The following is a 22,151-nucleotide window of genomic DNA, read 5'->3' as shown; positions in this document are numbered from 1 at the left end:
GAAGACTCTGCTGATGATGGGAAGGAAGAAAGAGCAGCCAGAGACATGTGGAAAACCTCCAGGAGCAGCTGCCAGCTTCAGTTTGTTCCACCCAGGATGCTGGGAAGAGGCTGAGCATCGCTGCATCCCAACTCCTGCCTCCCTACCTCAAATCTGCTCTTCCCCTCCCCTTTCTCACCACCCCTGTCTTTGTTTAGTTGCTCTATTATTCTTCTCTTCCTTAACTCAGGGGTAGTCCCACCTGCCAGATCTTGAGCATCATCCCTCCTCATTCTGGAACTCTCTATGACAACCAGGCAGGGAAAGATGCAATCAGGCACTTTGTCACCCTGGTCCTTTGGAGTGGTGTGTTTCAGGTTCCGACTCTGCCCTTCATCCCTTGGCAGAACCCCAGCCCATCCTAATTTTGCATTCACTTGGGCTCCTTCATCCCCATCCTTCCCTAGAGGCATTCAGTGGGGAAGTGCAGTCCTTGGTCAGCCTTTTTTTGGGAAGCACAGGGCACTCGGTGGGTCCTTCGTGCCTCTCCTTCCCTGGAAGGATTCAGTGGGGAACTGCAGTCCTTGCTCAGCCCTTTTTGGGGGAGCCCTGTTAAAATCTGCCTGGATTCACAGCTTGCTCTATTACAATGCTCCTACTAAATGTCAGGAGACAGGCGTGGGAGGGAATCCATGGAGAAGGAAAGGGATGGAGAAGCAAAACTGCAGGGCTTGGTGCTGGCAGAGGGGCTGCAGAGGCACTGCTGGGCATCCCCTGTGTCACTCGTGGCAGGGGAGATGTGGGTGGAGATTGTGGGATGCTCGAAAGCAGAGGACACATCTGGGCTCTCCCAAGGGCTGCTTCCCTGTGGGATTGCTGGTCTCCCACCATGGCAAGGCACCCTCCAGCCATGCAGCGAGGGGAAGGGGGCTGTAAAGCTGGGCTTTAGTCCTGTTAAAAGCTCCTGGGCCCTACCAAGCGCCGGAGGTGAGAGCTGGGGGTGTTACGGATGCGGCGCCCGCCCCTCCGATCCCTGTGTTGGAACTCACATTAAAGATCAGGGCCACATGTCCATCATCAAACCCGGGGACATCAGGGTGGATGTTCTGGGTATTTCCAAGATAAAACAACAGGGAGGGAGGTGAGGGGGAGGGAAGGTTGGAGGAAAAAAAAAAAAAATAGAAAAAAAACTTTCAAGTCATTTTTGGAAACGAAACAGAAGGAGAACAAAAGAAACCACCCAAAAACAAAGCCAGGAAGGAGGAATGCGTTTGATTTTCAGAACTGGCTTTGGTTTTGCTACTTTGCTCTGTGCCTGGTGGGAATTTACCTCGGGAACATCCAGCTGGGACTGGTACCTGTTGCTCTGCACCAGGTTATTTTAGGGACATTGCTAAAAATACCTTATTTCTACCTGTTTTCTGAACAACATGGGGCATGTTGTGCTGTTCTCTGTCCTTGCTGGGATGTTTTTCACCCCAGCCAGGGAGATTTCATCCAAGGGGTGATGAAATCCCATAAGCTCCAGGACGACCACAGCACAGGTTAAATATTTATTGAGGTTTTGCATCCTCCCCAGTTTCTTCCCAAAAAAATCAAGCCTGGTAAGTACAAACAAGTCTGACATTGGCTCTGGTTTGCTCTTCCCTCCCTCCTGTGTTCACCTACCTTGCACTCTAAATATTTAAAGCTGTATTCCTTGTTTTCCCACGGGGCAGATGTTGGGATTGCTGAGAAAGGATGAGCTGGTCCAGGGGAAAATGATTTGAAGTAAGAGTGAAGTAGGTTTGCTTCTCCATTGGGCGGGTGGTTTACCCTGATTGTATAATCTGATTTCATAATTATTTTCCCTCTCTGTTTCTGTCTGTCCCAGAGCTAAATCCTCAGGAAGAGCAGCTGGGACCAGTGTGAACCTCGGTGCCCCAGGGCTTGGGAATGGCCAGTCCTTGCAGGTGGACTAAGATCACCCGGGATTGCTTCCTGAGATAAAACTCACATTATTTTATCTTTCTGTGCTGGTTCTTCCTTAAATCCTGCTGCTCCTGCTCTGAAATTTGGCCCTGGCCCAGCGCTTGCAAAGGCTGAGTCCTGCGGTGTCGACGCCCCTCCTGCTGATGCCCTCCTTCTTCCCTGCACACAGGGGGGCTCCCTGGCACCCCTGGGGGTGATTCTGAGCACCCAACTCAGCTCCACTACTTGTAAAAGTATTTCAAGAAATTTTTGGAGGGGCATAGCTGGTTTTTGGAATGGGGTTTTGGATTGAGAAAGCCTTTCTTATCCAAATTACAACCGAGCGTGGTGCCCACTGGGCAAGCCAGGATGTCTCCACCAGGAGAGACAGCAACACTGATGATCCTCATCTCCTGAAGATGCCTCTGGAATGAGAAAAGTCTTGGGATACCTGTCCCACCTCCCTGCCACCTCACCTGGTCCTTCTTTTGGGAGAAGCGCTGGTGGCAGCCGTAGATGGCTGCGATGAGCAGCAGGGACCCGGCCAGGGTGATGATGGTGATGATCAGGGGGGTGCTGAACTCGTCGTTGATGGTCATGTCCTCCACCATTTTGTCAGAGGTGATGTTGACGACACCAAGCTGCCACAGAAGGGACAGGTCAGGCTCCTGTGCCACCCACCTTTGGGGAACAGCCATGGGGTAGCTGTGCCATGACCAGGGACTCACTTACCTCCTCTAACTTCTCCTTCTTCTCCTTCAGCCCCTTGAAGACTTCTTCAGAGTCCAAAGGAACTGGGGGAAGAAAGAGGCTTCAGTGAGCACAAGGTGTGGAAGGGATGTGCCACCATCCCCTGGTCCGTGGGGTGACCCCCTTTCTGGAGGAGGAGGAGGATGGAGATGTGTGGGGATTAACCTAACCCTTGTAGGTGCCCCACAGCCAGACAAGGAGCCGGGATCTCTTCTGGAAGTGGGCAGCCCCAGAGCCCCCAGGCCCCACCATCCATCTCCAGTGGGTGATTTGCGAGCAAGCCCAGTGAGGGGCCATACTTGGCTCCTCAAGGATTAGTCCCCAGTGCCTGGGTGCTTTCCCTGAGGATGGATGTGGAGTCTGGACCACCCACGCAACCCCTGCTCTGATGATGAGTAAGAGCAGGATGGAGCTCAGGCCTTCCTGCCCCTCATGCTAGGGCAGCAGGATGTCTCCGTGTCCCCAGTACCCCAGTCCTAAAGCCATATTTGGGCACCCCCAGGCTGAGCTGGGTATTCCAACAGGGCTCTGTCATGGGCAAGAAGCTGCTTTCTGTGGTCTTTGGGGAAGGTTTGAACTGGGCACTTGATTTTAACCATCTGGGAAGGATTTTTCCTCCTGGAGACTGGTTCCTGCCTTGACTCAACATGGCAGAGGGATCTGGTGCGTTCCTTGGGGCACAAAGCTCATTTCTGGGATTGTTGTACCTCTCCCAGCCACTGGGATGGGGCAGCCACAGGAACAGAGTCCCTTGGCCAAGTAGTAGACCTGAGGGCTCTGCCAAGCCTCCAGCTCTGGGGTCCCCAGTTCCAGTGCCACCCTGTCCCACGTGCAGCAGGAGCGTGGGATCATACTCACGGTGCAGGACCACCCACACGGCCCAGCAGTGGGATTGGGGCTTGCAGGCCGTCAGCGTCACCGTGCACCTGTCCCTGCTGGTGTCGAACACGTGCTGGGCCGTGGAGCAGAAGCTCTCAAAGAAGGTGGTGTCGTTGCTGGCAGCCTTCCACTCAGCCTGCAGTGACAGCGAGGGTCAGCAATGCTCCCCCACCAGGGACTGCCCAGGAACATCCTGCCCCATCGCCAGCGGTGCAGGATGTCCCATCCTTGTAGAATGACCCCTTTAAGACTGGATGTGCCACTCAGTGCCATGGGCTGGTGTCGGGGTCTCCTCCCCCTGCCATGTAGCCCTGGCAGAGGGGCCCTGAGGGGACAGAGATGGCATTTCCCTGCTCCTGGTCAGCCTCGTTCCCCGTTGGTTGTTTTGTGTTCCCCTGCGTGGGCAAGGACCCTCGGGTCCCGGATTGTGAGAGTTCCTCGGCAGATCCCGGCCATGTGGCTGGAGAAATAAACATCTCTGAAACATCTAGCAAGAATATGTCCGTATATATTTCTTTTCCACGGCCTCCTGGTTTGATATAGGCGTGTTACAGTATCCCCACTGCAACATAATGGTGGAGAATTGAGGGCAGAACGATCCCCGATCCCTACAGCGGCTGACTTGTGAGTAAATTCTAGAAACTGTGGATTCCTCTTCTTGTTTTTGTTTTGCTGTTCCATCTCTAAGCTATGGAGGAACAGTGGGAAGACTCTGGGCTTTCAGAGACGCATAGGGACATTTATCTTAAACTTGAAAAGATTCTTGAACAACGATTTGAAAATTTTAGCTTAATTCAAGCTCAAAAGGAACTGAAACACTTCCTGGCATGGTTGTTTAAGAACTTTTTCTATGTTTCTCGGGATTTAATTCTTACCAAAGACTTTTGGAACACTGTTTGGACACAGTTAATTTCTGAGTCAAAATATATGCCAATGGAAGAATATTTTTGTGAATATTATTGAATTACCGAGACTGTTGAGCAATGTCAGCTGTGTCCTGGCGAAGAGAAGCCTGCCTCAGGGACCCTGCGAGTCTGGTTGACAAGGTGGTATTGGGTCATAGGCTGGACTTGGTGATCTCAGAGGTCGTTTCCAACCACACAGATTCTGTGATCTTCCCTCATCCCTTTGCGCTGCCTGCCTGCCGCCGGCCCTCCCAGGGAACAGGAAAAGTTTCAAAGTAGTTTCTTTACAAGAAGCCGAGCTCTTGGCTGCCGTTCCTCACCGGGGCCCTGCACCAGCCTTATCTGTGAGCCGCAGCTTTTGGTGTTCCAGGAATAGCAGGTCCCTGAGGGAAGCGGGGCGGGGGGGCTGGGGAGGCCAGGGGGCCGCAGCAGGAGCAGGGCAGGGCTGTGCAGCCCCACAGTTCGCCCACAGGCATCTCCAGCCTTTCTACCCTCTGTCCCCACCAACACAGGGCCCTGTCCTGCCTGGAGCTTCCCCACAGCTCTGTAGGGAAGAGCAAGAGACAGTGCCTTGCTTTTGGATAGAATTGCAGAGTGAATCGCAGAGTGCTTTGGGTTAGAAGGGACCCAAAACATCATCCAGTTCCACCCCCTGCCATGGGCAGGGACACCTTCCATGGGCCTGGTTGCTCCAAGCCCCATCCAACCTGACCTTAAACACTTCAAGGGATGGGACAGCCACAGCTTCTCTGGGCAGACTGAAGCATCCCTGGGGAGATGGTAGAGGGGTGAATGGAGCCCACACTCCCTCTAAGGTGTTCCTGAAGTTCTTTGCTTGATGCTTCGTAGCATCTGGGAGCTCAGCAGGGTAGAGGGGATCACCCTTCTGCATGCACAGGTCCTGATGTGTGGATGTGGCACTTGGGGACATGAGTTAGTGGTGGATTTGGCAGTGCTGGGTTAATGGTTAGACTTGATGATCTTAGAGGGCTTTTCCAATCTACATGATTCCATGATTCCGTGCACAGACCTGGCTCTCACAGGTCCTGTATGAGAGGTGCTGTATATACAGCTCCTGTGTGCACAAGTCCTTCGTGTGCAGATGCTCCTGTGTGTCAAAGTCCTCAATCCATGCTGAAATGAAGTACGTGGCTGGGAAAGGCTCTGCTCCTGCCTGCTCCATCACCCCAAACCCTCCCCTCCCATCCCAACAGCACCGGTGGCCGGCAGCACCCTGCTTGCTGCACTGCAGGGATGGGAGCTGCCCGGCCCGGGGACGCACCTAATCTCACCCCATCTTATCTAAATATTTGGGAAGCAGCAGTGGAGACAGGATGCACTTGCCAGGGCGGAAGGCCGGCCCCGGGTACAGTCTGAGGGCGAGCTCAGCATCGTGAGGCCACTGTCCCTTGCCTGTCCTTTCGCTTTGCACCGGGAGAATTTCCCCGGGCCCCTCTGTGGGGTTGTACCGTCCCTGGGAAAAGAGCTGGGTGGGATGTCTGCCCCCAGCCCGGGGCCGGGACAGCCCGAGGGCAGCATTCCCTGGAAAGCTGGTTCCCAGCTGGACAGGGGCTGTAGCCTGGTGATGGCGGTGGTTTTATCACGTCTGGACGCTGGGTTGTGCTCCTACGCTTGGAATGTTGAGTTATCAGTCCCTGGCTGTGCAGCAGTTGCTGCTTGGCAGAAGCAGGGAAAGCCTCTGCTGCCTCACTGCATCCTCCTTCCCCAGGCTTTGCCGCAGCTCTGCTTTCCCCAGCCCTCAATAACCTGGTTCTCCCTCTGCCATCCCATGGGGGGGAAAAAAAGACCCTGTTTTTGGGTGGGGAGGGAAATGGGATGCGAGGCTAAAACCTCGTGGTCTCACACTTCACTGGCAGCTGGTGAGCAGTGCCTAAAGCCCTTCAGAGGGTGCACTGGAGGGACTGGCCCTTTCCAGGGCTGGAGAGGGGCAGGGTGAGGCCGCTGGGCAGGCAGGGATGCCCCTGGCAGCTCCCCCTCCGCCGCCGGAGCCGCTCGCATTCCTTGGCCGGAGTTGACAGGCGCTGCCGAGCAGCTCGGATCCGGTTCCCACACTGGCGGGGACCTAAAACCAACATCCCCGAATGAGGTAACAGCGCTTGAGTCAACAAACCACCCCCGCCAGCTGCACGGGGTGAGGGGGGACCACGACCCTGCTCGGTGAGGGAGTCCCTCTGCCTGCTCCAGGGACTGTCCTGTGTCCCAGAGCAGTGGGTGGCACACAGCAATTCCAGTGGGCTCGAGTGCTCCTGCTGTGGCTTTTGCACCTCCCACTGCAGCAGGTTCTGGTGCTCCCCAGTATCCACTGACTCAGCTCCTTGGGCACATTTGTGTCCAGGTGGGGGACACGATGGAGGAGGAACCCTGGGAGATGGACATGGGGTTGTGTGGCTCAACCACAGCTCAGGCTACACCAACCACCTCTGCCATCATCACTTCTTGCTTCACCTAACTCATTTTGGGGTTGGGATGAGGAGCAGAGCATCCGTCCATCTGTCCATCCATCCATCCATCCATCCATCCATCCATCCCTCCATCCCTCCATCCATCCATCCCTTCCAAGGCAGGAACAACCCAACTGAAAATACATTTGTGAGCCAGACCTTGGGAGAAGTCATCCTATGGAACGTGAGGCATTGAGCTAATAAGACTTACTGAAAAAACTCATTAAGATCCTGCTGTAAGCAAAGGAAGGAGAAGGAGAAGGTGGGGGAACATGGATCAAACTGTTCAGCACTGCTTAAAGCATCATCTGAAGAGGAAGGATCCAGGGAACCAACCAGCCTGTGAAATACCTACAGTCCACAAAGTGGTACCAACTGTGTATTTGGCTTTTTGGGGGGATTTATGGTTTGAATTCCTTTTTTTTCTGGACAAAGTGAGGTGTGGTGGGATGAAATGTCTGCAATTCCTGGGTTCAGTCCCAACAGTTGCTGGTGTCCCCCTGTTGTTGGTGCTGCCCCACCAGCCCAGCTGTGCACAGGGTGTGTGGCTCTGCAGTGTCCTCTCCCCACCCTGTGGGATTCAGACATGTCCCCCATCACTGGTTCCCCACATTGCCCTTGATGCTTCCCTGGTTTCTTGCTGGATCTGAATTTTGAGTACAATGCCACCCTGACTCTGGCTTGTTCTCGGAGCAGGATTGGAGCTGTTTCTGGAACACTTCTCCTTATAGCACACACTTTCCTGTTTTCCCACGGGCTGTGAAACGCAAAGGATTTTTTCACTTTGCTGTCAGGATTTGGCTACAGACGTGTTTACCGGGCCTACAAAGCAGGGAAACCAGATAGTGCCATTTCTCTGTTATCTGCTCAGCTTGGGAGGCACAAAATGGGCTGCAATTTTCAGGAATACGAGTGGAAAGTTAAGGGTGAGCGTGTGGGAGGTGCTTTGGCAGCCAGGGAGGGCGATGGGATGGGGGACGCAGCTGATGGGAGGATGCACCCTTGCAGCCCTGCAGCCTCTCTGTGGCTGTTTTGGGGCATAATTGGCATTTTGTGCTAACAATGCTCTGGCTCGTTGTTACACCCAGAGGAATCAAAGGGAAACAGGGTGGGAGACTCCCTGGCTCGCCAGCTCCAGCGCTCCACAGCCCCGGAGAGGGCACAGGGGAGTGGTGGATGATGCCAGGATGTGGTGTCTGCCCATCCCTCAGCTCGCTGGTGCTTCCCAGCCTCACCATCCCTGCTTCCAAAAAGCCTCCCAGCACAGCTCCATGGGAAGGACAGCTCCAGGCAGAGCATCCCAGTGCTCAGGAGGAGGGGGGAAGCTTTCAACACCAGCATGGTCCTAAGTACTTTTAGTCTCCAAAATTGGATTTTGTCCAATCTGATTGAATCTTTTTATATATTCAATACAAAATTCGATGAGAAGCTTTCCCAGCATGAACCTGCAGCTGTGTCCAGACATTACATGGGGAAAGGAATGATCTGAGGAGGGACTGTCCTGCTGGGGCTTCATGGAAATAAGGTCCCTCCTTGGAATCATCCTCAGCATTAAGGGCAGCATCACTATGGACATCACCACTTCAGCAGGCGTGTGGGCAAGGAGCACTCACACCCAGCAGCAGCCAGAGCCAGAAGGTGACAACAGGCAGCAGGCAGGTGCTTTCCCTCCTCCAGGAGAACAGTGGGTGATGTTGGGAGGTCCAAGCCCTTTCCAGGGCTGCCAGGCAGGGCCACTGCCCAGGCACAGGGAATTTCAAGAGCTGCTGTGCTGACAGTGTGTCTGAAGGGGTTTTGTGAACACGGTGTGGCTTCACTTCCCTTCCAACTCAGCTGATTCTGTGATTCACTTAGGACAGGACTGGGAGTAACAGGACAAAGGGGAATGGTTTTAAATTAAGAGGAGAGATTTAGATTAGATATTAGGAAGAAATTCTTTACTGTGAAGGTGGTGAGACACTGGAGCAGGTTGTCCAAAGGAGCTGTGGCTGCCCCATCCCTGGAAGTGTCCAAGGCCAGGCAGGACAGAGCTTGGAGCAACCTGGGATAGTGGAAGGTGTCCCTGCCCATGGCACAGGCTGTGAGAAGGTCCCTGAAGTGCCAATTTTCCATTGCTTACACTGCCAGAAGCCAGAGCATTATCATGCCAAAACCCACCCCTGAGCCCTGCCCACAATCACTCTGTCAGGACCTCACCAGCCATTTACTGGTGTCTCTTCCCCTTTATCACCAACTTAAAACTTCTTCCTATTTGGAACTTATCAGTATAGTGCATCTTCACTACTGCAGGAAGCTCACAGCTTCCACAAGGACCATTCTGAATGTGGATATCCCTCAGGAACACCAGCAGACAGTGCCCACCCACCAGAAGGGGTCTTGGTGTGTGGTCCTGGGTTGGGCTTGCCTGTCCCCAGACTTTCCACCACATTGCACTTCTCCTTGGTCTTGCAGAGGGTCTGGAACAAGTGAAATGGAGTTTTTTCCTCTCACTTTAGGGTTCTGTGAGAGCACTGAGGAGCACAGTGAGTCTCAAACTCTGGGCTCCTGTCCTCCCCAGTTGCTCTGCAGTTGGATGCCACCCTACCCCAGTGTGAGGTACAAGATCTCACAAGTACACGGTAACTGTGGAGGAACCCCTCATTTTCTTCTTGAGTTTTGGGACAAAATTTCAGCCCCTCAGTTTAGGCAAAAAGCTTTCCTGCTAGCTTTTGCATAGGGGAAGATTTACCTTTTAAAACTTCCCGTTTATCTTTCTGTAAGAGCTGGGTGGGCTCAGCTGAGACTTCTACTTGAAGAAGACCACACTGGCCTCTTCTCCTCCTGCCACATCCCCCACTGGTGACACTGCTGAGCCTGGGTTTGCATTCACCATTTTACACTGGTTGTATCTTTGATGAAATTTCCTAATTTCTGAGCATTTTCTCACATGCTCAGAGCACCAGAGGTTAAAAGCTGAACATCCAACAGCTGCTAATTCTCCATGGCAGTCAACAAGGTGGTACTTACACAGGTTCTGGGTTCCTTCAGATAAATGGTGGGCCCAGTATGTTGCACGCTGTCTTTACAGACGAGCTGGAAAGGCAGAAGAAAAGCAATTCTCAGTGGTGCACAAAGATTGGAAGGACAGCTGGTCACCAATCCAGCAGTCCATCATTTGTTTCCTGGGAAAAGAGCCTGACCCCCACCTGGCTGCACCCTCCTGTCAGGGAGTTGTGGAGAGGGAGAAGGTCTCCCCTGAGCCTCCTTTGCTCCAGGCTGAGCCCCCCCAGCTCCCTCAGCTGCTCCTGGTGCTCCAGACCCCTCCCCTGGACACGCTCCCCTTCACCTCCATCCCCATTGTCTCTTCTCTGGAAAACTACAGGAGAAAGGGATGGGAGTAAATGACCTCTTAAGGTCCTGTCCAACCCAAACAGTTCTGTGATTCTACAGCCTGGAATTACTTTCCTGGCGGATCTCTCTCTCTCTCTGACACAGAAACAGTGAGAAGAGCTGCAGGCTTCACGTGCACGTGGGATGGCAGCTCAATTAGCCCCACTGCCAAGTGCCCTCCTTCACATTCTGGTGCTGTTACCTCGTTTGAGAAAGAAATGTTGGGGTGCTGGTGGCCAGGACTGCAGCTGTCTGTCTGTTCCCTCGGGGCTGGGGCCGATGTCTGGGCACTGGCAGGGCTCTGGGAGGCACTGGTGGGTTTGGCTGATGCAGATCCAGCATCGTGGGTACTCTGGTCTGGCTCCCCAATATGCACCAAAAAACAAGCAGAGAGACACTGACACAGTATAGAGGATGCAGCTGGCACAGCTCTGTTAGGGATCAGCTCAAATTCAGTTTTCAGCTCTAGTCCTGCATCAAAGCTCATTGTGTCAAGGGCTGGAGAGTCTTTGTTTCTTTAATTTTTTTTTAAATGAACTTTGATATGGAAAGAATATGATTACTGATTTTATTTTCTGCTGCTGAAACCCATCAGAGTGTTCTGGAAAGAGGAATCAAAGGCTATTGCATTGTTGTGTGTGGGTGGCTGGGCAATCACTTGGAAATATGGAGTGACCCTCATTTCACTTTATCTGGGGTGTCTTCCATGGAGATTTCCTCAACAGGGGCAGACCTGGCTCTCCAGGACCTGCCACCCACCTCTGTTAGGAGGGGATGTAATGCCATAACCTCTGCTGGCTGCACCTCCATGGAAAAATTCCAGGGTCACAAGCTTAGAAGTGGTGCCTGGTTCTACAGGAGACAGCCTGGGGTGTCCTGCCTGATATTCCAGAAGGGCACAAGTCCCAAATCTGTCAGCCCCATGCAGGTGTCTCTGATACCTGAGGTCACCTCTGAGGACTTGGTTAAGGTCTGTAGCATCCTAGAATTTTTTGTGCAGAGGAGTAGTGCAAGGAGCACAGCAGCCTCCTGCCTCCTCAGATCCTTTTGAAGGCAAGGACCTTCATCCCCAGCTTCCTAATTGATCCTTAAGTGGTGGCAAAGAGAATTAAAATGCCACAGGATGTTCACAGCCTGTTTGCTTCTAGGACTCCTGCCTCTTCCACAGCAAAGATGAGGGCTATTTCTCTCCCAGAAACATTCTGAAGGCTCCAGGAGAGAGTTCATTCCAAAGCCATCTGTTTCTCTTGCATTCTGTCAGCTATGTATTAAATATAAAGGGTTTTTTAGACCTCTTCAGGCTTAATGCTTGAGGTCAAATTTGAATTAACATAATTTTATATATCATCCTTCATTGGAGAACAGTCCTGTGGAGCCAGAGGGGAAAGAAGGGTAAAAGAAATATCCTTTATGAAAATACCCATTTCACCTCATTCCTGCCCACACATGAAAACATGACTTGAGAGAAGACAGTGAAGATGGGCCTGCAATAAAACCTTGGCCCATTTAGTGATGCCAACAGCTGGGAGGCTGAGTGGGGTGGAGATGGTTTTTGAGTGGCTTCTAATTCCAGGTAACTGGAAGTTGGGTCAAGAACAGCATTTTCCAGGGGAAGATAATAAAGGGCTTCAGCGTGATCACAGCTTTTATTCAGAGCCACGTGAGCTGAACCCACAATCCCAGCCAAGCCTGGAAGGCTCCATGGAGCCCTGGCAGTCCCACAGGGTGATGACTTCCCTGTAAATGCCACCAGACAAAATGCTGGTTTGGGAGGCTAAACTGTGCCTCACCGGACACTTAGGAACTAGCACGACTCTGTAAAGCTCCAGAGGTGGGAGAAAACACCTTAACGGTGTTCAGCAAGGTCCTAAGCAGCACGTGGACACTCCTAATGCTGCTTAGACAGCAGTGAGCAGCTAAAGCCCTCCCACAGCACTGATGAACGTCCTACCAAAGTCAGACTCCTTAGGGGTTGTAAACTTAGCCACAAAATCTCCTCAGTCATCTAAAGCTCGTTTTCTGTGCATGCCCAGACAGCCTTCTCTCAGCTGTCAGCTGCACCAGGGATCTTCCAAGGGCAGCATTCCGGGGGCTGTCAGGCTGCTTCCCCAGCTCTCCCGCGTCCGTCCCCAGCCCATCGCCGCCGCTCCCGTTTGCCGTCACTGAGGATCGAGTCACTGCAGTTGATGGTGCTTCAGGCACCGTTTGGTCCATCCAAAAGCCAATGCCTGTGCTTTGCCAGTTGATTCATTCCTTGAATTTCACTGACTGCATTGACTCGACCCCCACTGAGGACAACAAGGACCTAAACACCTGCTTGTCACACAGACAACTGCACTGGAAAGTCCTAAAATGAGTCAAGGTGGTGACAGCCCATCATGACAGGAGGTGTTTAGGGTAGCTGGAGGAAGAGACTACAAAAAAGCCTCCCCAGCACAAGAAACCAAGGTTCCTGTCTTCGGTTACCTGCCCCAGGAGCTGTCGTGGTGGCTGCCTCTGGGACTGTGTCTTTGCTGCCAGCTCGTGATGTCGGAGTGATGGCGAGGGACGGGAATGTAATCGGAGGGGTAACAGGCATGCCGGTGCTCCCAGGACTGGTGGAAGGGATTAGTCCCTGGACTGGAGAACTGGAAGAAGAAGGAGTTTGCTTGGTGGCACAGGGGGGATGAGAGACGGCACAATCCTTGGAGCTTTGGGAAGGGTCAATCCTCGGCACTGTGGTGCTCACGGTGGTGTTGGGCAAACGATCCAAAGGCTGTTTTCCCTGAGGCTGTGTGGGAGAGGATGTGGTAGCAGTCCCTTCAGCTCGTGGAAGACTGATGACATCAGTAGGGACAGACTTTGCAGTAGTGGTGGTCCCCAAGATTCCCGAACTGGCTGTAGTACTACTGGGCTGCTGGAAAGTAGCGGTGCTTGCAGCAGGGACGGCTGTCAGGGTAGTGGCTTTGTGTGAAGAGCTGTCCTGCCCAGATGTGTGGGTTGAGGTGGTGGTGTTGTCAGCCAATGTGGCCCCTGATGTTATGGGGGTGGTCGCTCTCACTGTGATAGGTGATGTTGCAGTGGGGGACGATGACATTCCCGCGTTGGTGGTACTGGGGGTGGTGCTTTGAGCAGTGGTTGTCACAGTGGTCGGAGTGGGTCCTTTCTGAGTCATAGTGGTGGTGGTCGTTTGAGCTGGGATAAGTGATGATGCAGAGGTGGTTGGTGAGGTCCCTGGAGTGTTTGCAGGGGTAGCCACCAGGGGGATTGCTGTGCTCACAGTGATAGTGTTTTGTCCTAGGCCTGCATCATCCTGAGACCTGACACCTGGGGAAAAATAAAAATGCCAAGGTAAACTCTGAACTAAGGAAACAGCCCTTGGTTTCCCATCAGAACAGGTATTTGTAGAAATAAACACTGGCATAAACCACGAGTCATTCACTCAGGGCTTGCCTCCTGCTCTCCAAAGTTGTATCAAATTCCATGTTCTGGTATCACGGTGTCCAGCAGGAAGGAGAGCAGAGGAGGACAAGAGGGGGAAACCTGAGGAACCTCCAAATGTAGTCAAACTCACAGGACTTCAGAGCAAGAGCTGGAGGACAAGACCTGCTGGGTCTCAGGACAGAGGTCTCCCTCAGATGGGAGGTCCACCAGCTTCCATGCAGAGCTCTGCAAGTGGTTCCCAAAATAAAGTAGATCCAGCCCTTGTAAGGAGACAGCCAAGGGATGCACTGACTGCAATTGTCCCTCCCTGTTATAAAGGTCTCTCACATCCCTGAAAGCATAAGGGGACACAGAATCACAGAATCATTAAGGTTGGAAAAGACCTCCAAGATCATTAAGCCCAACCAATTACCTCACATTATCACACACAAAGAGATCTGTGGTTGGTTTCTGAAGAATACTTTAAACTTTCAAATAATGACCCTGTTTCTCAGTGGGGGATGCAGCTGAAGGACAACTTGCCTGACAAGAGAGAGCTCTCCCACTGCAGAGAGCTCTGCAATGTGCTGCAATGCCAAAACGGGGTATTTCCACTGCTAAACCAGTATAAAAACCTGCGTCTATTCTTCTGTTTGTAATCACTGCAGGAGCTCCAGAATTGCCATGGAGAATTTCCCCAAATGGTGACTGCCAGTTCTAGGCTCTTGCTCAAATTCACCCCAGGAAAAGTTTGACCACTTTTTCACCTTTCAGGAACCATGGGCTGCGTTGAGCCACTTTATCCATGGATCCCTCTGGAGTCAAGGCAACAACCTGATTTGGGGAGAAGGTTCTTCCATTTGGGAACTGTGCAGAAGAAATGCTATTATTTTTTATTTCCCCATGAAGCACTTGTATATTATTTCCAACTCTCCAAAACAGGAGTCACACTTCCAAGGATTGATTTTTAGCCTAATGCTGCTCTCCAGAGATCTGCTTTGTTCCTCTGTGCTGGCACACAGGCAAAGTATCTTCTCTTACAGAGCCTGTCTATTGACACTGGTTGTGCATGGAAGATCTGATGAAAGGTCAAGTTTCTGGTGGGAAAATTTAACTCCACCATGTCAGGATCTGGCTTGAGAAGGGCCTGAGAAGTGGGATTTGGGATGAGGAGGCTGCAACAGGTTTGAGGTCCTGCGGGAGCTGCTTGGGAACAGAGTGGGTTTGGAGAAGGCAGAGGAGCTACAGCTGGGCCTTGCATAGCCATCCAGAAAGGGAAAGGAAAGGAAAGGAAAGGAAAGGAAAGGAAAGGAAAGGAAAGGAAAGGAAAGGAAAGGAAAGGAAAGGAAAGGAAAGGAAAGGAAAGGAAAGGAAAGGAAAGGAAAGGAAAGGAAAGGAAAGGAAAGGAATATAGAATATTTCAGTTGGAAGGGACCTACACTGATCAACTCATACAACTGCCTCACCATTTCAGGGGAATCACAGTACCATAGACTGATCTGGGTTGGAAGGGACCTTAAAGCCCATCTCATTCCAACCCCCCTGCCATGGGCAGGGACACCTTCCACCATCCCAGGCTGCTCCAAGCCCCATCCAGCCTGGCCTTGGACACTTCCAGGGATCCAGGGGCAGCCACAGCTTCTCTGGGCACCCTGTGCCAGGGTCTCCCCACCCTCACAGCCAGGAATTCCTTCCCAGGGTCCCATCTAACCCTGCTCTCTGTCACTTTAAAGTCATTTCCCCTTGTCCTGTCCCTCCATGCCCTTGTAAAAGTTCAGACCTCCTCCCAAAACACAGTTTCCCCACCAGCTACTGGGAGCAGCCACTCCTGGAAAGACAAGGTGTGAGTTTAACTGAAAGTAGCAGCATGAATTATTTTAGGAAACACTTGGCTTGCGAGAAAACATTTCCATTACATCTGCAGGAAAAGAGCTTTTGTGGAGATAAGTCATATTTCCTATAGGCTGACCACTGTCTGCAGGAGAAGAACAGGTAAGGAAGCAAAACACCATCACAGGGACCTGACAGATAAACCCCAGGTGTAGGAGATAAGAGAGAGTTTTATCTACCCACCTCCTTAGTTGTGTTATCAGTTTGTGTGGCTTGAATTGTCAGTGATGGTTGTACCAAGCTGGGGAGAGCCCAGGCATGCAGTGAGCCACAAGACAGGTCTGTCCCATAAGTACACCCATAAATAGGGTGTAAAAGTTTGACAGGGGGGTTGACAACAAAGGAGGTACAAAAAATCCCCTGAAGGTAGAAACAATAAAAGAGACATAAAGAAAGAAAGGGTTGGAAGGAAGGAAGGAGGAAATCCCCCACTGCTCTTGTTTCCTCTTCATGCCCCGGCCCCATCCCAGAGGGGCAGAAATTAAAGGCTCCAAAGAGAGGTCAAAAAGACAATTCAATTCAACTCAGTCCAAGAGAAAGGGATAGGACCATGGCTTGGCTCTATGCCAGTCCTGGTGGCCAGCTGGGAGCACCCTGTGATCCAAGGAACCAGGATCCCTGCCCCAGCACTTCCCTGTCCCACCCCAGGGAGATACAGCTAAGATTTTACCACTTTTAGCAAAAACTGAGGGCAAAATCCCAAAGCAAGGGGTTGTTCTGCTGATGGAGAGGTCTGGTGAGATCCTCTAGGCTTGTCCTGGCCAGGGTGGTAGCAGGGCCTCTTTTAGGGCACACACAAGGACACAGCCCAAAAGAAGAAACTGGGAGAAGAACCAAGACTCAAGTTGGTGCCCAAAAATCTCACTAGTGTTTTGTCTTTCTGTATCTCTGCATCCACTCCTAGTGTTCCTCTTCACTAAGGTCAAGAGATGTTAAAAGATCCATTTTATCTTCCTCATTAAGCCAGGTCCAGTGATTTAAGGGGGATCAAGCATCATGGGCTGGACCCACAACACACCAGTGGAGAGAAACTGCTGCTACAGCTGGGTGATGAGCAACAACATCCATCCCCCCACCCCTCCTGCAGGTTTTTGGGCACCTTTCAGTCAGCAAAATTTACCTTTTCTCTCCATTAAATGAAACTGTTTTCTCACTGCTGCTGCACAAGGTGCTGCTGCAGTCACGGGGCTCAGTGCCTTCCAGCAGTTTTATTGCTCTGAGCTTAATGTTGTTGTTTGTCCAGGGATTCTCTCTCACTGAAGGTTTGGGAAAAAATGTATTTCATTTAGAAAAATTGCTTTTTTTTTGGCGTCTTGCAGGATCACCATCCACAGAAGACCTGGCTTAAGCAGACCAACTGCAAACTTAATTCCAAAGCAGAAACAACTACAGAACAAGCACCACAGTCCCAGGAGTCACTGTTTTCCTTCCACACGTACTGTATCTCTTTCAAATGCCAGAAAATGTTTTTTTAATCTCTTTCTCTCCCACTGGCCACCTGTGCCAAATTTCAGTGGTGGACCCAGGGGTAATAACTGGTAATGAGCTCCTGTTTGCCTGGGCTGGTCGCCAGTATTGCCTGACAACTGTCCCCAACAGAAGAAACGAAAAGGATTTGGTTGAAGGAGGAGAAAACCCCTGGTAAGAACAGCCAGACAGGACAGGATTATGTTCAGTGCCCCTTCAGCATGAAAATTACTCACAAAAGATACAGTAAGTCCTTTTGCAGGGAACAAGTGATCCCTTCACACCGTGAGCCACGCAGATAAAAGGATTTAACGCATCTATGAGAGAGGAGGAGGAGGAGGGTGGAGGAAAGATCCTCCAAGTTATCACTCCCCTTACCCAGAGGAGACCCTCTCCAGAAGAAAGTCCACTTGAACTGGACCAGAGTCCCTCACCCTCTTTTCCAGAAGGCAGAAAAAACCCACCTGCCCCTGACCTTCCTGGCTGCATTTTGGCACGCCAAGGCCGCTTTTTTGATTTCACTTTTCTGGACCGTCACCAATTCCACATTTCAGGGAAGATGAGAGCGATTTATCAGCTACCAGGGTATTTTGAGAAGCACTGGCTGCAGAGAGTCTAAAGGCTGGTCTGCACTTCTCTTGTTGCATGTATCCCTCAGAAACCCCAGACCTCTGGTGCTGGGTGTGTGGGGTAGGTCTGTGGGAGGAGGCTGCGAGCCCGCCACTCATCCCTGAGCTCGGCAGCCAAACAGGAGGAAATGAGTCCGCTGCACAAACATGATTTCATGTCCGGATACGTGTATCCCATGACTGTGCCTGTGATATGGTGTGTCTGGGATGGGGACAGCCAGGAGGGGAGAGAACTTTCCCTTATTGCTAATTACCCACATGGGCTTGCTCGCCCCATGTGGGAGGCTGGAAGTGGTCCTGTGGGCGCTCGTGGATAGGGTTAGTGTGGGAGTTCTCTGGTCAGGGGCTGGTGGGATGTGAAAAGTCACCCAAAACGTAAAAGGAAAGCTGAGCTGATTTGTGCCAACACAGCTCCTCACGACAGCAGTTACCGACACAGTTTTGAGCTGCTGTGCACCACCTCTAACCACAGACTCATGGAATCACAGAATGCTTTGGGTTAAACAGGAGCTTAAAGACCTTCTAGACCAACCCCCTGCCTTGGGCAGGGACACCTTCCACTAGACCAGGTTGCTCTAAGCCTTGGCCTTGAACACTTCCAGGGATGGACCAGACACAGCTTCTCTGAGGGCCTCACCACCCTCCCAGGGAGAAATTTCCTACTAATATCTAATCTAATTTCCTACTAATATCTAACCTAAAGCGACTCTCTTGCAGTTTAACCACACCATGGAGTGATGCTCTGGTTGTAACCTCCATGCAGTGAGTACGTGGAATTTTGCAGGCTGGGGAAGGCACTCAGGGGAGAAGCTTTTTGGAAAGGTCAAGGCTTGGAGCACAAAATGAGAATTAAACAGGCTCAAAATGCAAAGTGAAAGGACATGTCCTATCCATCCTTCTGCAGCCCACCCCAAGCCAGCAATTAATTCTCTCTCCACGCAGCTTCTCTGATTAATTCCCTGCCCAACAGCTTCCTGCTTCCTATTTTGGTAACGCCTCCCCCTGTCTCCCCTCTGTCCACCTCGTTGAAACAGCTCAGATATTGGCTGAAATTCTATTAATAGTGAGAAAAGGAAACTCAAAAGAATAACTTAGGAAATGGTGGGTGACACACCCCACACCAGCAGGCTGAGCCCGGCTCAGAGCCTTACGCCAGCCAGCTCCTGCTCCTCCCAAGGCGGGATGAGAAAGCTAAGGAGCCTGAGCAACCCAGGGAAGGGGAAGGGATGTGAGCCAGGCCCTGAGGAAGTTCCTATTTTCCTCCCCGTTTTTGCAGCCTTTCCTGATTGAACAGGGGCAGCGGGTTGAGTTCATCAAAGGCAAAGCAGGGGCTGAGGCTCCGGGGGTGGCCTTTCCTAGGAGACAGCATTTGCCAAAGTGAATGAGGAAGCTCCTGGACTTTTCTTTGCATTGCAAGAAGCTCCTAGGAGCAAGGAGGGTTTTATCCACCCGCTGCAGTGCAGCCGTGCCTGAGGTGCAGCAGAGCCCAGTCGCTGCAGAGGAGAGGAAATCTGTCACCTCCTTTTGAAACTGTGAGAGGGATCAGATTGGCAGAATATCACAGAGCAGTGTTATTTATCCTGGAATTAAGCTGGGCTACCAGAGCAAATGGTTACTTCACAGGGTTTTTAGCTTTGCCTGTGCAGAGGCTCTTCCCTTCCATCAGCTTAGGGATAAATGCGATCCAAGCAGAGTCTTCCTGAGCTGCCAGTGGAGATTTTAGTGAGGGATATGGTACAAGGATGGTTTACACACCCTGGCACTCTCCATGCCTTAAGATGCATTTCCTAATGAGCATCACCCAACCCCTTTGCTGCCAGGCTCACCATCAGCTTTATGAAATGGCTTCACCCAGGCCAAAGATCAACTTGTCTTCCCGGGTTAGAGAATGGGGAAAGATCCAACAGCAGCTGCCAGAGCATTAGCCTCTAATCCATCAGACCAATCATCCAGTGCACACATATCCTCTCCAAACCCCTGCCAGAATAAAAACTGCTGCAGAACACTTTTGATAGAATTGCTCTGCAAAATATTAAAGATGAGACGGAATGGCTGGGTCTAATTAGTGCTGCAGGAACGCCTGGGGAGGGGCTGCATCAAAGAAGTGTGGGCAGCAGGTCAGGGGAGGGGATTCTTGGCTGTGAGGGTGGTGAGACCCTGGCACAGGTTACCCAGAGCAGCTGTGGCTGCCCCTGGATCCCTGGAAGTGTCCAAGGCCAGGCTGGATGGGGCTTGGAGCAGCCTGGGACAGTGGAAGATGTCCCTACCCATGGCAAGGGGGGTTGAAATGAGATGATTTTTAAGGTCCTTTCTAAGCCAAACCATTCTATGGTTCTATGGAACGAGTGTGCCTGGACTGTGATTTAGAGCCACCGGGTTTATTGTCAGCAGGGAACCTCCTTTGCCCTGATGTGAAAAGACTCTTGAAAAAACTCTTCAAATTGCTGCTGTTTAGACTGTGCATGGAAGTGACAGTGAGACCAAGGCAATAACGCTGACGAGTGCCCTCTTCTCTGCTGTCAAATTAAAGGAATCTGCAGCCACAGCCTTTGCCCTGAAAAACCTTCACAATAAACCCTTACTGTCTGGACTTGGAGCAGGGCAGGGGGGGAATGGATGTACTTCAAGCCCCAAGCAGATTTGCTTCATCTCCAGATGGAGAGGAGCATCCAGGGTTTCCTGCTCCACTGCCAGCCTGGAGATACCCCTTGGCAGGAGATCTGGGGCATGTCCTCACAGCATTTTAGCATAATCTTGAGGACTCTAAGTCTGCAGCATTTTGCAGTGAGTCACATCCCTACAGTAGCCAAAAGGCCACTCTGCTTCCAGAACTGGGAAAAATTCAGGTTGTCCCTATTTTTACCAAGTACAAGTAACGCTTAAGCCCAAAGAGTAGGACTTGAAGCAAACCTCACGTGAGCTTTGGCTGCTTCATCCTCTCTGTTAGATCTGCCTGGCTTTATTTTATTCACACAACAGCCTTTAAACCTCCTTGATTTCAACCAAGAAACCCACCCGCAGCCTGGTATGCTTCTCCTGCCAGGACTGCAACACATGTCCCCAGAACCCAGGTTTTGATGAACTGGCATTTTCTGATGAGAAAGCTGCTTCATTAACAAATTCCCCATCAGCTCTTTCTGCAAGTATTTGAGCCAGCTCAGCTCATCTGCTGTTTCATTTGGAAGTACGACAAATATTAAAAATAATCATCCCAAGGCACACCTCCCCACACTCCTCTTTCCCTGCAGCCCTGACTGGTCTCCTCCTCCCTCCCTTGATCCCTCTAAACACCACATTTGGGGAGGCAGAAATGGGTTCATTTGCTTCACTAATTAATAACCAGACAGTGGATTTGAGGGAGCAGGAGTATCTCAGTGTTCTTCACTCTCACCTTCTCAGAAGCTTTGTCGTTGAATTGCTCTCCATGCCACGATTGGACCACTCCTGAATTTCTCCTCAGAGTCTGGGGTTTGCCAGAAATTTGTGATCAGGTGCATTTTTCACTCAAATGGACCCAACTGGACCATCCCAGGCAGTTCTGCATCCCATGGCCAGTTCCAGCCAGAGGTGAGGAATGCCAGCAGCGGGAAGTCCAGCCTCTCTTATGGATAAACATAGGACATCCTATTTAGGATTGTGTCTCCACAATTCTTCTCATGGAAAATCTGTGGCTATCCAAGAAGTAAGTGAAGGGAAAGATGAAAAAAACACCAGAAGGAGACAGGAAGACCACTGTGGAAAATGAAATCTCTGAAATCCTTCACAGGAGGTTGTCAAGGAGGCAAACAAACACAAACACACATGCTCACCTCTATCCACGCAACCCACAGGCATTTTTCACGACTCAACCTGGAAATATCCTCTTCCATCAGCAGCTGATGGTATTTTTAAAAGGACCTGAGTGCAGCCCTGCACCCTTCCCTGGGCTGCAGAATGAGCCGGGGTCTCTGCAGCCAGAAACACCTTGTCATGGAGGAAATGGCACCGGAGCTGCTGGAGCAGAAACGTGAGGAGCATGAGCCAAAAAAGCCTCATGTCCCAGCCTGACCAGGCCCTCCACAACACAGAGCGTGGCCATGCTCCTGTCCTGCTCCTGAATCCTTTATATCATTGGAGTGGAGCTATCCCATGATGACCTTGCTGCTTTGAAGGACGATTTGTGGCCTGTATCAAGCGAGCATCAATCACCCATCGGCTGACGGACACGGTGTCTGGTACATTTAGCCCTGACACCCCTCTATTTCTGCAAAAGTCACACAGGACTTTGGAAGAAACTCAAGGTTTACACTGAGTGATGGACCAGAAAAGTCTCTCTGGATCAAGGTAAAACCCAGGTGCTTCTGCCCCAAAACAGTGGCGATGAATCAACACAACATTGAAAACCACAGGAAAACCATAAGAACAAGGAACTTTGTTGCACACTGAATATCTGGGGTTTTTCTTCAGTGTTGTAAGTCTTTAAGATGGTC

General features: G+C 51.4%; 1 protein-coding gene across 4 annotated transcripts in view; it reads right to left on the bottom strand.

The window, feature by feature from the left end:
- The window catches only part of PODXL (podocalyxin like), a 45,228-nt gene that overhangs the window by 3,785 nt on the left and 19,292 nt on the right, over nt 1-22,151 (bottom strand). For 2 of the 4 annotated variants that reach the window (XM_069034311.1, XM_069034318.1), the window contains exons 2-8: nt 12,761-13,600; nt 10,497-10,651; nt 9,932-9,997; nt 3,538-3,694; nt 2,662-2,723; nt 2,406-2,570; nt 1,029-1,085 (exon numbers count right to left, since the gene is read on the bottom strand). In XM_069034311.1, the coding sequence (XP_068890412.1) occupies nt 1,029-1,085; nt 2,406-2,570; nt 2,662-2,723; nt 3,538-3,694; nt 9,932-9,997; nt 10,497-10,651; nt 12,761-13,600 (1,502 nt within the window). The remainder of the gene's footprint in view (nt 1-1,028; nt 1,086-2,405; nt 2,571-2,661; nt 2,724-3,537; nt 3,695-9,931; nt 9,998-10,496; nt 10,652-12,760; nt 13,601-22,151) is intronic. The other 2 variants (XM_069034325.1, XM_069034333.1) reach the window with 1 other exon arrangement.

This window comes from Aphelocoma coerulescens, chromosome 1A (assembly GCF_041296385.1).
Source record: "Aphelocoma coerulescens isolate FSJ_1873_10779 chromosome 1A, UR_Acoe_1.0, whole genome shotgun sequence".
Lineage (NCBI taxonomy): Eukaryota > Metazoa > Chordata > Aves > Passeriformes > Corvidae > Aphelocoma > Aphelocoma coerulescens.
This window is presented reverse-complemented; position numbering and strand designations above follow the sequence as displayed.